The sequence below is a fragment of the Octopus sinensis genome, linkage group LG12, assembly GCF_006345805.1.
Source record: "Octopus sinensis linkage group LG12, ASM634580v1, whole genome shotgun sequence".
Classification (NCBI taxonomy): Eukaryota; Metazoa; Mollusca; class Cephalopoda; order Octopoda; family Octopodidae; genus Octopus; species Octopus sinensis.
The window spans coordinates 6,157,478-6,174,193 of record NC_043008.1 but is presented as its reverse complement, the minus strand read 5'-3'; the positions used below and the strand labels follow the sequence as shown (position 1 = coordinate 6,174,193).

General features: G+C 35.5%; 1 protein-coding gene across 1 annotated transcript in view; it reads left to right on the top strand.

Moving 5' to 3' along the window:
- The window catches only part of LOC115217811 (hemicentin-1), a 342,388-nt gene that overhangs the window by 122,901 nt on the left and 202,771 nt on the right, over window positions 1–16,716 (top strand). The window contains exon 5 of the mRNA XM_036508071.1: window positions 11,164–11,463. Coding sequence (XP_036363964.1) covers window positions 11,164–11,463 — 300 coding nt within the window. The remainder of the gene's footprint in view (window positions 1–11,163; window positions 11,464–16,716) is intronic.

The window sequence follows — 16,716 nt, the reverse complement described above, 5'->3', positions numbered from 1 at the left end:
GAAGTATTTCAAAGCTAATTTACTTCTATTAAAAAAGATATATATACACCGCGTCGGCTAATATGATACCCAGTGGAAAAATCAAAATATCACAAACTTCTTTTTGCCATCTTCTTTCATTGTTGCATTTTCCCCACTTTACTTCAGCTCTGTATCAGTTGATGACATTGGCTGCTAATATGATAATTAAATGAAAACATATTCTAAAAGGAAACTATTGATATAAGTCACACACGCAACAAACAGATACACTCACCGACTTACTATCCGTCTCCACACAATATTTTATTGAAACAGATACACTGAATTCAGATTTCACTGTAGAACTTATCTTACCTGTATTTAATTTTACTCTAACACGAATCTCTGGGCAACTCTAGTATCTCATTCACTGACAGTTTTCTTGTAATTGTAGAAGGGGAAGTCTTTAAGACTTGAAGATATATGAGATTGATTGTTAAGTTTAAACCTCTATGGTATTTAATGTGAAACTGACAGATAAGTTTAGAGAAGAGTGAGTACGTTTTTAAATAAGAAGAAAAAAATAAATGAGTAAATAAGGAAGCTTCAGGAATAATGAAAAATCTTGCCAGATCTGAAGAATTTGTTAGTCAAAACTTAACAGGATATTTCTGTGTACAGGGTAGAGCAAAAAACTTTTTTTATAATTTTGAAACATTGAATTATTAAAGAACAGTCACTGTATGAAAGATTAAGGTGCTAGATATTAGATTAGCTGGTGAAGAGTTCAAACTCAGCATGTTATCTAATGACTTTTAACAGATTCTAGGCTCAGAAGTGGTTGTGTAGTAAGTAGCTTGCTTACTAACCACATGGTTCTGGGTTCAGTCCCACTGCATGGCATCTTGGGCAAGTGTCTTCTACTATAGCCTTGGGCCAACCAAAGCCTTGTGAGTGGATTTGGTAGACGGAAACTGAAAGAAGCCCATCATATGTATATGTGTTTGTGTGTCTGTGTTTTTCCCCACCAACATCACTTGACAACCGATGCTGGTGTATTTACATCTCCGTAACTTTGCAGTTTAGCAAAAGAGACTGATAGAATAAGTACTAGACTTACAAAGAATAAGTCCTGGGGTCAATTTGCTCAACTAAAGGCGGTAATTCCAGAGAGCAAAGATTTCACTTAGTGATTAGTATGGGGTGGGGGAGCAGTGGAAGCGCCGAAGAATGGAGAGGTAGTTGCATTAATTAGAATCAGGTGGGGGCTGTCATCGTACTAACACACTTAGAATAGCAGAAACTATTGTTGTAATTAGAGAACAAAAAAATTGAAAAAATTATTAACTTACAATTCATCTCTGTTGTAAGAGTTAAAAGTTTGCCTATCAGGCATTTTTGCTATGTTTGAGCTGAAGATCTTAAGATACAATGTGTGTGTGTGTCAGTTAGTTGAACTGTATGAATATGTTCTGATGTATGTTGCTCTAATGTAGGCTATATTATGGCTTTGTAAAAAGTTAGCATTTATTTAATGAGGAAGTATTTTTTCGTCTCTCTGAAAAGCAAGCAAAACCAGCTTATATGGTGATATTTTTATGCAAAAATTTATGCTTTCTTGAGCGATAACCAAATGTTCTCTCACACAGAGAATGTAATGGTTCGAGCTGTTCTATCCATGAATTCTACGATTTTAGTTCTTTGAATAATTTAATAATTTAATGGTTTGTGGTATCTATGGTTAAAAGCTTTCTTCTTCCAGCCCTAACATAGTATGAATATGATAATTTTGTGACTTTTTTAACATGAAATTGTCATATGAGGTCTTCAAGCTGCAGGTAACCAATAGCAATTTACTGGCTTCTATAGATATACAACGGTCACTTTTCACATTACTATGCTGCAGTACTGAATACTTGCTTTTGACTGTTTAAAATTACAAGCCAAAAGTAGGGTAAGAAAATCTAAGTTATGACTCATTAGCAAACTTAGGTTATCAATCTTCATATTAAAGTGCGAACAATAGATTCCTGTGGTGTAAAAAGACAAAAAACTGCCATACTGGTTAAAGTGTGTGCTACAGAAAAAGAAAGACTGGTTCAAGTGAACATTACAATGATCATAGAGCACAACAGCAAGAATTGAACCAAGAGGGGCAGAGAAGATACAGGTCAAAGAATTTGGAATAAAGAGAGGAAAATCATGACTGACAAGAAGTATTTACCCAGGAGGAAAGGAATTAAATTGAAGCAAGAAATGGAGTTTACCATATGAGGAACATTAACGCCAAAGCTAACAGGAAAAGAATGAGAACCATTAATCAAAACAAAGCAAAAGGCAAAATGTGAACCATTATATTAATAGTTGGCAAGAATATTTTACATGAGCCAGAATGAGAAAAGAGGCGGGAAGAGAAGAGACAAGATTTCTTGGAAATTAATGAAGGGATTATAAAGGAAACGGCAGGATATTATTATCGAGTGGAGAGATATTTATGGCTGACACTGTACCAGAAAATGGGCTGCGGAATTTCCACAGGTACTGCTCATAAAGTCCATAGTACAATGAAGAATACGGTAAAATGTTCTTATCTGTATTTAATGCAATGTTGATGGCAGGATTGTTGAATCTTCATCTCCCAGAGATTTGAGTGCGAGCATTAACTGATGCAATCTTTATTATTTGTTCTTTCTTTCTCTTCCTCTGTCTGTCTGTCTCTCTTTCTCTCTCTCTCTCTCTCTCTCTATATATATATATATATATATACACACAACACACACACACACACACACACATACATGATGATGATGATGACGACATACATCTCTTATATAAAATCCGTTCTGTCTGTGTGTCTTCTAGGATCTCGGGCATCCTCCATCCAATTGTGCTCAAATTTGATATGTAGATACCAATGGTATCATGGTGTGTATAAGTCTTGAAAAAATTACAAAAATCGACTCCAGGTGAGAATGCGATCGATAAAATGAATAAAATCGTTTTTCTTTGGAATAGAAAAAAAGTCTATCTTTATTTCTTCTTTTGCTGGTGTCTCAAATGTAGATTAAATCAGTGTTTCTCAAAGGGGAGACCTATGGGACGGTCAGACAAGTTGTTTTGAGAAAATTTGGTTTAAATGTGTGACAACGTAGCTCCATCCATTGGACGGGGGGCGTCTTGCTCGTGTATATATATATATATATAAAATTATTTATATATATAAATGTGTGTATAACTACATGCCAATCAGGTTATCAGACGTTACATATCGCTAGTCACAGTGCACTTTTGCACTGTTTTAGCCTTCAAATGACCATCCTGCTGGGCAGACAAGCAGGTTAACATTTCCCCTTGATCAAAAAGGGGGCAGGAACAGCATGTCCATCGCACAGTCAGGGAGTCAAACACACAATCTAACTAACATAAGTGCAACAGCCTTACACACACACACACATATATAGGCCACTCTGTAAAGTGGTTGGCATTAGGAAGGGCATCCAGCCATAAAACCCATACCAAAACAGACTTTTGGAGCCTAGTGCCGTTTTCTAACTAGCCGCTCCTGTCCGACCATCCAACCCATGCCAGCCTAGAAAACGGCCGTTAAATGATGATATGTAGGTTATCTCATTCATAGAAAAGAGGAAAATGCTTATGCCTATATCAATAACTCTCTCTTTTACTCTTTTACTCGTTTCAGTCATTTGACTGTAGCCATGCTGGAGCACCGCCTTTAGTCGAGCAATTCGACCCCAGGACTTATTCTTTGTAAGCCTAGTACTTATTCTATCAGTCTCTTAGGTCGAACCGCTAAGTTACGGGGACGTAAACACACCTAGCATTGGTTGTCAATCGATGTTGGGGGAGACAAACACAGACACACAAACATATACACACACATGCATATATATATATATATACACGATGGGCTTCTTTCAGTTTCCGTCTACCAAGTCCACTCACAAGGCTTTGGTCGTCCCGAGGCTATAGTAGAAGACACTTGCCCAAGGTGCTACGCAGTGGGACTGAACCCAGAACCATGTGGTTGGTAAGCAAGCTACGTACCACACAGCCAATCCTGCGCCTATTGCTTTCAGATTAAACATATTTTCATAACTTACTTTACATTTATGAAAGAAGAAAATCTGAGTTAGAAATCTAAATATACATTTTTTTTCATTCAGCTGAATATGTCTTTCAGTCATAAATGCTGTCTAAGATTCTCCAAAGGAATATATAACCAAAACTTTTTGAGTCACTCGGTGGCATCATCACCAACATGATTGGCAACACTGGCTAATATTATTTTAATTTTGTGCTTCAACGCTGCTTTCATTTCTAAAATTTAATCATTCAAGACTACAATAGTACCACCATCACCATTCAGTGACTCTTGGTGTTAAACATTATTCCAAGTATGGCAGTGGTGAAAATTTCTAACGAAAATGGGCTGAATTAATCGTCCATTCCAAACATGTCGCACTTGTTCTTGATTAATTCCTGTTAATAATGTGTTGTACTAGAATTCTCATTCAAAGCTTGATTATTGCATGGAAATTTATATTTTTTTGTTTTATTTGTACTCTTTAACACCCCAGAAAGGAGTATAAACCATACGAGAGGTGTGAACCACATTGTATCAAAACGAGCGAGATTTATTCAAAACACTTTCAGTCATGAAAATTTTCGTCAAAATTATGGAATGGCTGGGGCAGGGGTGAAATTAGTTTTTAAAAATATTTAAACTTTCAGTTTTTTTTTTGTAATTACTTCTGCATTTTTAATTACTTCCTTGCTCTGCCATTACTACCACACAACCACTGTCACCACTACTACTGCTACTACTGATCATTATTACTGTCACATTACTGCCTTTGTTCCAGCTCTTTACACCAAAGTGAACTTTGCTTTCCACTTTCTGGGGTTGACAGAATAAAGCCCCAGTCAAGTGCAGGGGTCAATTTGACCCTTTAGCATTCAGATTAGCTTGTCAAATTTTATGTTTATTTATTCACAGTGTTTTGAATTAATCATAGATTATCTCATAACTTCATGATTTTGATGATCTGGTTGTTAATTTTTAGAATAACATTTGTAGCAAAGGTGTGAGAGGCTGGATCTGGTTGGTGTGAACATAAAACAGGTAGAATATGTTGGCTGGACATAGCTGGTTTGAATTCTAGGGAGTTAATTACCTAACTGCTGCCAACCAGATTTCTGGTTTCTAACTAAATTAAAAACTTATTATTACTACCTCTGCCATCATCAAGGGAGTGGATTAACAAAAGTGGATGAACTTGTAACAAAATACCTTGAAGTAATTTGTTTTGGCTCTTTATGTTCAGTGTTCAAATCCTGTGGAGGCCAACCTTACCTTTGACCCTTCCAGAGTTGATACATATAGAATCAACCTGGCCACTGTATAATTGATTGATTGGTTGTCTCCCCACAAATTTTCACCTTTGTGGTTGTTAGAAATGATTATTACCAACGCCAATACATCGGCAACAGCAGCCGTTCAAGAATTTGGTCCTGGAGATCTCCATTTCCAGCGACTTCGAGGGCCACCTCCCATTGGTGTCAGGTGTCAACAAAGAGCCCTTGACTACAACAAGACGACCAAAATTTTTTTTTTTTCCCAAGGTTTGGGGTCTCTTGCCCCTAAGCCCTAGACCATCTCCTAATCACCCTTACCCGTCTTGTTGCTTAACAACAACAACAATCAGCAACAGCAACACTATAACCTCTAAAGAATAAAATTTAATAGTGCTGTAGTTATCTCGGTAAATTTAATGTTATGACTTTCTCCTTGGTTAAGGGGAGAACAACAGCAAAAGACTCGGTACTGATTCTCTTGTCTGTGAACTGAGACATAATTCTCTGTCTTGAATTCAAAATCTAAACCATTTAGCATTCAGATTACTTTATCAAAAGTAAGGCTTTTTTGATTCCCATTGTTTTGAATTAATCATGTGTTGTCTTGTAGCTTCAAGATTTCAAAGACAGGATTGTTTATTTTTAAGAATGACATTAACCCTTTAGTGTTCAGATTACTCTATCAAACATAATGCTTATTGATTCACATTGATTTGAATTAATCATGCATTATCTCATATCTTCAAGATGTTGATGGTGTAATTACTTAATGTAGAATAACATTGTAGGGTAGGTGCAAGAGCCTGGATCTGGTCAGTTTGAACATAAAACAGATTAACTATTTTGGCCAGATATGGCCAGTTTAAATACTAAAGGGTTAAGATAGGTGTGAGAGGCCAGACCTGGTCACTTTGAAGATAGAATAGGCAGAATATTTTCACCAGATTTGGCCAGTTTAAAAGCCAAAGGGTTAAACCTTCCTTTATTGTTCCTGTCTCCAGCCTCTGTGCATTTACATCATCACAACTTTTATGATGTTCTTATCCATTTATTAACATCACTATCATCATCATCATCATCTACATAGTTGCATCGATACATTAGAATGATGTGTTTTAAGAGTGACGTGAATGACAGTCTGCGAGTGTATATTTATGGTTTCTAATTGCTGGGAATAATGGCTGAGTTATTCAACAATGTGAAAGTCTGTGAATTTTCTCAGCTCTCATGCAAGCTATTGAATCTTGTCAACTTTTAGATGAGTGATGGTATTGAGTAGACTTTTTTTGTAAAAGGTCACCAGTTGAGAATAAGTGAATAACAACCATATTTATTAATCACTTTGATATGACCCCACCTGAAAACTTTGATTTTTAATAATAAAAAAAACACTAACTTTAAGCATAAATCTTCCCTTCTAATTTGAAGTAAAACCTTTTGTCAAGTTATAATCCAAACAACTGTGTAATAAAAAATAAAGGGTCAATCATTAAATCCTTCGTCTGTCTTTATGTTCTGAGTTCAAATTCTGCCGAGGTCGACTTTGCCTTTCATCCTTTCATGGTCAATAAATTAAGTACCAGTTGTGTACAGGAGTAGATCTAATCAGCTGGCCCTCTCCCCAAAACTTTTGGGCCTTGTGCCTAGAGTAGAAATGATTATTAAATCCCTCCAAATTCTTGATAATTTTCAAAATCAATGCCTCATATCACATATCCTGTTAAAAATTTTCACCACATCTCGTCAATGTTACATATAGGCGTAGGAGTGGCTGTGTGGTAAGTAGCTTGCTTACCAACCACATGGTTCCGGGTTCAGTCCAACTGTGTGGCACCTTGGGCAAGTGTCTTCTACTATAGCCTCAGGCCGACCAATACCTTGTAAGTGGATTTGGTAGACGGAAACTGAAAGAAGCTTGTCGTATATATATATGTGTGTTTGTGTGTCTGACAACCGATGCTGGTGTGTTTACGTCCCCGTAACTTAGCGGTTTGGCAAAAGAAACCGATAGAATAAGTACTAGGCTTACAAAGAATAAATCGTGGGGTCGATTTGCTCAACTAAAGGTGGTGCTCCAGCATGGCTGCAGTCAAATGACTGAAACAAGTAAAAGAGTATATAACTTAAGATATTTATCCACATATTATGAAGGAAATGTGTAGTATGGATATGTAAGATCCATTTTGACTGCTCACTAGTTGAAGACCTAGGGCTAAAATTGTGTCTCTAGATGTAAACTGAAACTAAGCATCAGCAACTATCTGAATTCTGCTGTAACTTGAGGGAAGTACCATTTATTGCCTCCAGGCTCGAAACTTAAGATTTATGCTTTCTTTCTAAGATCAATTTTTACTTTGTGAATATGAAACAGACTTTTTACTTTATTTTACTTTTTACCATGACATCTTATCCTATCTTTTTTTTTTGCAAATTTTCTAATTAAAACCTGCCAAAAATTAGTGATATGCACATCTTTATTTTTTATATTTTTCACTTTTCCACATTTATTAATATGCAGAAACTAGTTAACTTCAGATATAGTAAAAAAATTGTTTAATATTCTTTAAATTCAGCTTTGCTATAATTTTGTGAGATTTTAATACACTTTTAATATGTAAATCTCTCCTTTCTCATAATCTAATATATCTAAATCTCCTCTTTCTCATAATTTAATATATGTAAATCTCTCCTTTCTCATAATCTAATATGTGTAAATCTCCTATTTCACATATTTGAATACATGTGAATCTTTTTCACATTTTCCTTACATTGATTTAACTTAATTTCTTGATTTTCACATTCAGACAAGTTCAAAATCTCTCTCTTTTTTTTTTGTCATTTCTACAAGACTATGTTTTTGAATTTGCATTCCTTTTTATATACTTAATTCATAATTGAAACCTCACTTTGCTCAGATTTAGGGTTGTGTGTGTGAGAGAGAGAGAGTGTGTGTGTGAGAGAGAGTGTGTGTGTCTCAGAGAGAGAGAGAGAGATAGAATAAGTTTAATCAATGAATCCTTTAAAATGTCTCATTTGTGAATAATGTTATTTTCTTTATCTCTAGTGTGTGAGTAAATAGGTTTTTTTATCTCATGCCTAATGGTTTAGTGTAATGCATACAAGTCACACACCTTACATTTATTTTTGTCTCTGTGTACACAGTTGGCCGTAATGTTAGTTGCATGAAACCTTTAGTTATGAGCTGTTATATTGATTATCAGTATGGAATTTTAAAAAGCACCCACTACACTCATGGAGTGGTTGGCATTAGGAAGGGCATCCAGCTGTAGAAACACTGCCAGATCAGACTGGAGCCTGGTGCAGCCTTCTGGCTTCCCAGACCCTGATCGAACCATCCAACCCATGCTAGCATAGAAAACGGATGTTGAATGATGATGATGATGATGATGATAATATATATATATATATATCTTTATAGATTCTTTCATCTGTCCCTCCATCCACCCTCTTCTCATCTACCCTCCTACCAATTCATTTATCCTTTCATGCATACATACATGTATGTGTATATATATATATATATATATATATATATTGTGTGTATGTTGAGAAGATGGTTGTCAAATGTTCACATATGTAATGTATATTCGTGTGTGTGTGTGTGTGTCTGTATGAGAATGCAAATTTATGAATGTAATCTTTTTTAGTACTTAAAAGTTTTTATGCGGATCAGTAAGTTTTGTAATATTACTAACTGCTGTACAATTCCAGTACTAAGTACAGAGTAGTTGCTGATCTGATTAAAACTTCTTTTTTTTTTTTCCCCACTTATTGCATTTTGTCCATATTGATAGAGGTGTCAAACAGGAGACGTTGGAACTAACAAACTGGAAAGTGGAGGTTGTGGTCTTCTTGTCATGCTTCAGTTTGCATTAAGCCTAAAAAGCCTCTTAGAGGCCGTACAAGTGCAGCTTGTCACATTAACACCAAGTTTAAGATGATAAGAACAAATAAATCTTGAATACATCCCTGATAATTCTGACTTCTTTGACAGTGAGTCTCACACATTAATGCTGCTAGCAAATATAACTTATGGTTATTCTGGAATTACTAGAATTTAGACAATTTCCTTGGTGACACTTCAAAAGAATTGGTAATCCGAACAGTGAAATATTTATAGTCCAGGTAGCGCAGTAGAGAAGTGATTGGCGGGCCTTTGTTTTTATTAATTGCATAGTTATAAAGCTGTTGACCCAATTAACCTCAAGAACTAATCTATTGGCCTTATTAGCCTCAAGAGCTATGAATTCAATAATAATAAAACTGATCATAATTGTTTATAATAATAATTATCATTATTATTTCTTTGGTGAAGTCAGCTAGCTGGTAGAGTTGTTAGCATGCTGGGCTAAATGCTTAGCATTATCTCATCAGTTTCTGTGTTCTGAGTTCAAATTCTGCCAAGGTTGACTTAACCCTTTTGTTACCAACCCAGCTGAAACCGACTCTGGCTCTGAGTACAAATCTTCCACCAAACCATAGTCACAATTTATGTTCCTAACACTAGCGGAATGATAACTAAGTTATTTTACTAAATTCTTTGTTGCATTTAATGTAATTGAAAGAAACACAGAGCATCTCAACAGAAATAGGGTAACAAAAGGGTTAAAGTCACCATGATATTTTAAACTCTTTTGATACCAACCCAGCTGAAACCAGCTCTGGCTCTGTAGTACAAATGTCCTGTTTTCATAAGTTCTGAATGAAAATCTTCCACGAAACCTTATTCACAATTTATGTTCCTAACACTAGCTGAATGATAACTAAGTTATTTTACTAAATTCTTTGTTATATTTAAAGTAATTGAAAGAAACAGAGCATCTCAAAATAAATACAGTAACAAAAGGGTTAACCTTTTATCCTTTCAAGGTCAATAAAATATGTACCAGTTGAGCACTGGGGTTAATGTAATCAACTTACCCTCTCCACTGAAATTACTGGCCTTGTGCCAAAATTTGAAAGCAGAATCGTTAGCATGCTAAACAAAATGCTTAGCAGTGTTTCTTCTTGCTTTATATTCTGAGTTCAAATTCCACTGAGGTTGATTTTACTTTTATCCTTTTAGGGGTCAATAAAATAAGTACCAGTTAAGTACTGGGGTTAATCTAATCGATTTAGCTCCTTCTACAAAGTTACTGACCTTGTGCCAAAATTTGAAACCGATAATTTTTTCTACTTCTTTTGCTGGTGTCTCAAACTTAGGTTAAGTCAGTGTTTCTCAAATGGGAGGCCTATGGGACGGTCAGACAAGTTGTTTTGAGAAAATTTGGTTTAAATGTTTGACAACTCAACACCGTCCATTGGACGGGGTGGGGGGCGTTTTGCTCATATACATATATATATCACCGTGACTGACCAGGCTACCAGATGTTGCTACACATCGCTGGTCACAATGCGCTTCACATTCAATGACGCCACCCCACTGGCTAAGCAAGTAGGCCAACAGAAGAAAGAGTGAGAGAAAGTTGTGGCGAAAGAGTACAGCAGGGATCGCCACCAACCCCTGCCGGAGCCTTGTGGAGCTTTAGGTGTTTTCGCTCAATAAACACTCACAACGTCTGGTCTGGGAATCGAAACCACGATCCTACAACCGCGAGTCCGCTGCCCTAACCACTGGGCCATTGCGCCTCCACATATATATATATATATATATACACATACATATATATGTACTTACATTCATGTACACATATCAGATTAACACAATCAGACATGCACATGGAGAGTAGAACATTGTATGTATGCACACACTTTAACAAACATTTCTATGGCTTGTATAAATGAAATTTGTTCTTTCTTTGACAGCTGTTCACATCAGTGGGACTGGCTATGTGGAGAACACCAAATCTATTGAAATTATATGTAACGCCACTAGTGGAGGTCGTCCACCAAAAGAGATTACATGGTTTAAAGATGGAGAAATTATTACTTCAGAGACCAATAATGAAAGGATACAGATCAAATCAGATGTCCACACGGTTGCACGGGCTTTGATAAGTAAACTTGTAATTCAACGGAGTCACTTAGATGATGCAGGGATATACGTGTGCAGAACATCTGACTTGAAAGCTACAGAGTTCAAAGTTCATGTGCTTAATACTTATGGTGAGTAATGAGATTCTTTTACCATTTTTTTTTCTCGTTTTGTTTGTTTTTGTCAAAATGTTTGTCAAAAAAGTAAAACAATGAGAAAAAAAATCAGTTTTATTTTTACTATTCTGAAATGATGGATGATGAAGCATTAGTTTTAGCATAGCAATAGAAATTAAGACTTGCTTCCATATAAAGGCGCTACTCAATTGAATAAGCTATAGATCTAAGTCTAGCTATTCTCCCCTGGTTTTTAAGTCTTGTAGATCTTAATTCCATTAACTACAAATTATCAGAAGAATGAAAAGATAAGCTAACTTCAAGGAGTCAACTTCAAAAATATGAGGTTTTATTTATTAAAATTGCTATTTTATACTTTTTCTTGAAATCTTTTCTGCTTTGATTCTCTGTTTTCTGTTCTTCTGCTTATGTTTTGGTTTAAATATGCCAAAACAGAATTCTTCTGTTTATTAATTTATATATTCATGCAGTTTGGATTTTTCTGTTAAAAATCTACTCCTTCTTCATATGACTTTTGCATATAATGGCATAAGGAAAAAGGAAAATGATGTGAGAAAGCATTTAAAAATATTTATTCGTTTGTTTCCTTCATCTTTAAGTGGGATTCCAATATTTTGAATAATTTGAAACGTGTTCTGAATTTCTGATTAGTTTCACAGCAGAAACAAATCTGCCATTATTGCTGCTAGTGCCATTTTAACGATGGCAAATATTGAACAATAAAAGAAATTAAAACAGCAAGTCCTTACAAAAAGTATTTGACACATGCTTTCCATCAATGTTCTTTTCTAAAAAAATTTACTCTTTATTATTCAAAATATTACTGATAAATGTTTGCATACAATGGAGTTTATTTTAAAATACACTTTTTTTTTATATTAAATTAAAAATATATTCGGAGAAGAGAAAAAAAACAAAGACATGATTTTTTTTTTTAAAAGAAGAAATATGGTCAAAGTATGCGAAATAAGAAATTGTTATTTAGTTTGAATATTAAGAAAATCTACAATTTGATTAAAAAGAGTTGGTCAAATATTTGTATTCGTTTTTGAAGTAAAGACCATATCTCTGTTGTAAAGAGTTTCTAGATGTGATTTGTGAGATTGTTTTGTTTGAGACTAATACTTTTCCAAAGTTTCTTGTTTTTGAAATTATTTTCTTTTTTGCATTTCTCTGTGATGCCTCTGATGTTGATACATGACATTTTTAGCACTCTGATCTGATGGCATGCGTTCTCTTGTTATGATATGCAAAAATGTTGCCTCGAATTTTACTTCTATGCATCTATTACCTCTTCATTTTCCCTCTTACCAACAAGGAATTGGCATTTTGTTTGACAAAAGAAGCACAACCAAGAAATCCCCTCTACAGAATAGGGAACTTGATGAAATGATTAATTCCCACCATAAGCACCAAGCTTTGTGTTTACAAGACTTTAAAACTATAATGTTGATGACATTCTTAAGGGCTTTAGTAACATAGAAATTATTTACAAACTCAATAGAAACCCAGTTTCATAAGGGTCGTGCTTTTATATAACGGTGCTCCATTATTTATAAAGTTCGTAAAAGAATCTAGCATATTTATATATGCATATTTCTCTTTCATAAAAATTAAAAAATTCCAATATTTATTGAATAAAATTTTATGACTTTTTTTATTGCAATGTTTAACCATTAGTCAAAATTAATTATTAGTCAAACGAACATCATTTAAATTTCTAGATTTATTGGTTAATGTGGAGGTGCAATGGCCCAGTGGTTAGGGCAGCGGACTTGCAGTCATAGGATTGAGGTTTCAATTCCCAGACTGGGCATTGTGAGTGTTTATTGAGTGAAAACACTTAAAGATCTACGAGGCTCCAGCAGGGGCTGGTGGTGAACCCTACTATACTCTTTCAGCACAACTTTCGCTCACTCTTTCTTCCTGTTTCGGTTGTAGCTGTATTTCAAAGGGGCCAGCCTTGTCACACTCTGTGTCACACTGAATCTCCCCAAGAACTACATTAAGGGTACACAGGTCTGTGGAATACTCAGCCACTTGCACATTAATTTCACGAGCAGGCTGTTACATTAATCGGATCAACTGGAACCTTCGTCATCGTAACCGCCAGAGTGCCACGATTGGTTAATACATTTTGATTGATATGTAACAGAACTGCATCAGCTGAAAATAGATTGACACCAAAATGTTTAATTAAATAAAACAGCACAAACTTTAATGGCAGATTATTAGTTGCTGTTGATTATCTGTCAGAATTTATCAATCTAGTTGTTGTAATGATAACCTTTGGAACTTCTAGGCATAGATTCACAAACTCTCTCATATTAATTGTTCCTTTGGGTACAGATTCTTTACTTGTTCTGTTTTCTGTTTCCTAGAAAGAAGCAAAATCATTTGAATATACTAAATGCATCAGAAAACACAGTTCTGTATTTAAGCGATGAGGAATTATGTACATTATTTACATTTGACAGATATTTGTCCTCTTCTTGTTTGTTGTTAATACAACGTTTCAGCCGATATACACTCCAGCTTTCATCAGGCATATGGCGTAGTGGTTAAGAGCACAGGCTACTAATCCCAAGATTCCAAGTTCAATTCGAGGCAGGGACCTGGATAATAATAGTAATAATAATAATAATGATAATAATAATATCGAAAAAATACCTTAAGAATAAGAACCCAGGTTCAAAATTTCCCCAAGACACCTGATGAAGGCTGGAGAGTATATCAGCCAAAACATTGTGTTAACAACAAACAAGATGAGGACTAATATCCATCAAATGTAAATAATGTAAATAATGCATCAGAAAAGTTAGGTCATAATAAGTCATTATCCTATTCTGGATTAGATTTAGCTCACTTCATTCTTTCTCTACATAGATTGTAATAAAAATGCAAGTTCAGAAGATCAAATTAAAACAGAAGAATCTATCCTACATCCAGGGAAGTGCTTTGACCTTGACAGATTATTTATCTTTTATTAACATACATCCTTATAATTCTTTCCATGATTTTTGATGATATATGAAGCTGGAAAAACAATCATGTAATTAATTTTTTGCATCATCTCTTAAAAATATTCTACAATATGTCTTCAAGATTTTGGGGTTCACAATTTCTAATAAGTTTGGGTAGATAGCTAATCTCATGTGAGGTGAGATTATTACTTAAATTTCATGCAGATTACTGAGATTATCTATCAGAACTAGAACTATCCAATACTTCATTAAGACTAACTTTCAGCAGAATAGGAATGATTATAACGATTCATTTCTACCCAAACTCATAACTGAAAAGTCCACCTGACACCTCATCACCATTATATTTTGTTGCTTTCGATTTCAATGTCTCAATCTCTCCCACCCTTACTTCTAAAATATGGGTACCCATGTAGCTTCTCTACAGCAAGGAACTTTTTCTGCTCTGGTCCCATCTCTTATATTTTTACCCATCTTTTAACCCTCATTTTCTTGCATAAAGTTGCCCTCTCATGGTTTGTAGTCTTGCAAACTCTGTGGCGATGTTACTAGAGCTGATGGTATGGAAAAACACCCAATACACATTGTAAAGTGGTGAACACGAGAAACAGCATCCGGCCATAAAAAGCATGTCAAAGCAGACAGTAGCGCACGAGGCAGTTCCTTGGGCCCCAAGGTCCCTGACAAACATTCCAACCCATGTGAGCATGGAACACGAACGTTAAATGATGATGATGATGATAACACACACACACACACATCTGCATGGATATGTATGTTGTTTTTATTGCAGTCGCAAGCTGCTTCCCCATTCTCGCATCTCCTGCTCCCCTACATTCATGCAATTCCCTCACCCACCCACTTTTACTCACCTTGTACTTTGAGGTGGTCCCCAGGGTACCTCATCTCGACTATTGTAGCCCCGCAACTAAATGTGAGTAACCATGCAGCTCTTCTACAAGAACTTGATCTATTCCACCCCCAGTCTCACACTTTAATCCCCTCATACCCTAGCATAACACCCCACATACCTCCACCACCACCACCACCTTCTTGAGATTTGTAGTCTTGCGAGTTGTTACAAGGTGACCTTAATAGCTCTGGTACCATAAAAAAAAGCACCCAGCACATTCTGTAAAATGGCTGGTGTTGGAGTGACTTAGTAGGCACCGGAGTGGCCGTGTGGTAAGAAGCTTGCTTCCCAACTACATGGTCCTGGGTTCAGTCCCATTATGTGGCATCTTGGGCAAGTGTTTTCTATTATAGCCTCAGGTCGACCAAAGCCTTGTGAGTGGATTTGGTAGACAGAAACTAAAAAAAATCCCATCATATATATATATGCATGTATATATTTGTGTGTATGTCTGTGTCTGTCCCCCAACCATTGCTTGACAACCGATGCTGGTGTGTTTATGTCCCTGTAGCTTAGTGGTTCAGCAAAAGAGACTGATAGAGTAAGTACTAGGCTTACAAAGAATAAGTCCTGGGGTCAATTTGTTCAACTAAAAGGCGATGCTCCAGCATGGTCACAGTCAAATGACTGAAACAAATAAAAGAATAACCACAGAAACCATAGGAAATCATATGTTGGAGCAGAATGCAGTCCTTGAACCAACTGGACCCTGTCAAACCATTCACCTCACATCAGCATAGAACATGGACATTAGATGGTGATGATGATGATGATGACACATTTATGTATATATATATATATATATATATATATATAAATTCATAAATGAGGGTGAAAAATTAGATATTAATTTAATAATACCATCAGTTTTATACCAGAAAAAGGAGCTATTTTTAGCACTAGAGTTAACCACTTAGCGGTAACTCTCTTATATTTAAGTCTCTATATATATATATAATGGTTAGGCTTCTTGCTTTCATCAAGGCAACTCAGGTTCGTTTCCCAGCTTTGGAACAACTTTTTTATCATGGTGGTGTTCCAGCATGACCGTAGTTGAATGGCTGAAATGAATAAAACACACACACACACTTGTAGATGTACTCAGAGCCTGGAGATTGCTAGGAGACATAAAGCATGTTTTAAAAACTTGCCTTGACACCTCTCCACAGAAAGAAACTATTTGTTAGTGGCTCATATCTTTATTAAATGATATATATACACATATATGCAAGTAAATGTGTGTGTGTGTGTGTATATATAGTATTGGTATTTTTATATTGAGGTGGTTCTTTCAAAGAAGATTTGAAGATCCAAAACAAAAAACATTTAAGTACGGTTTTAGTTCTGTTT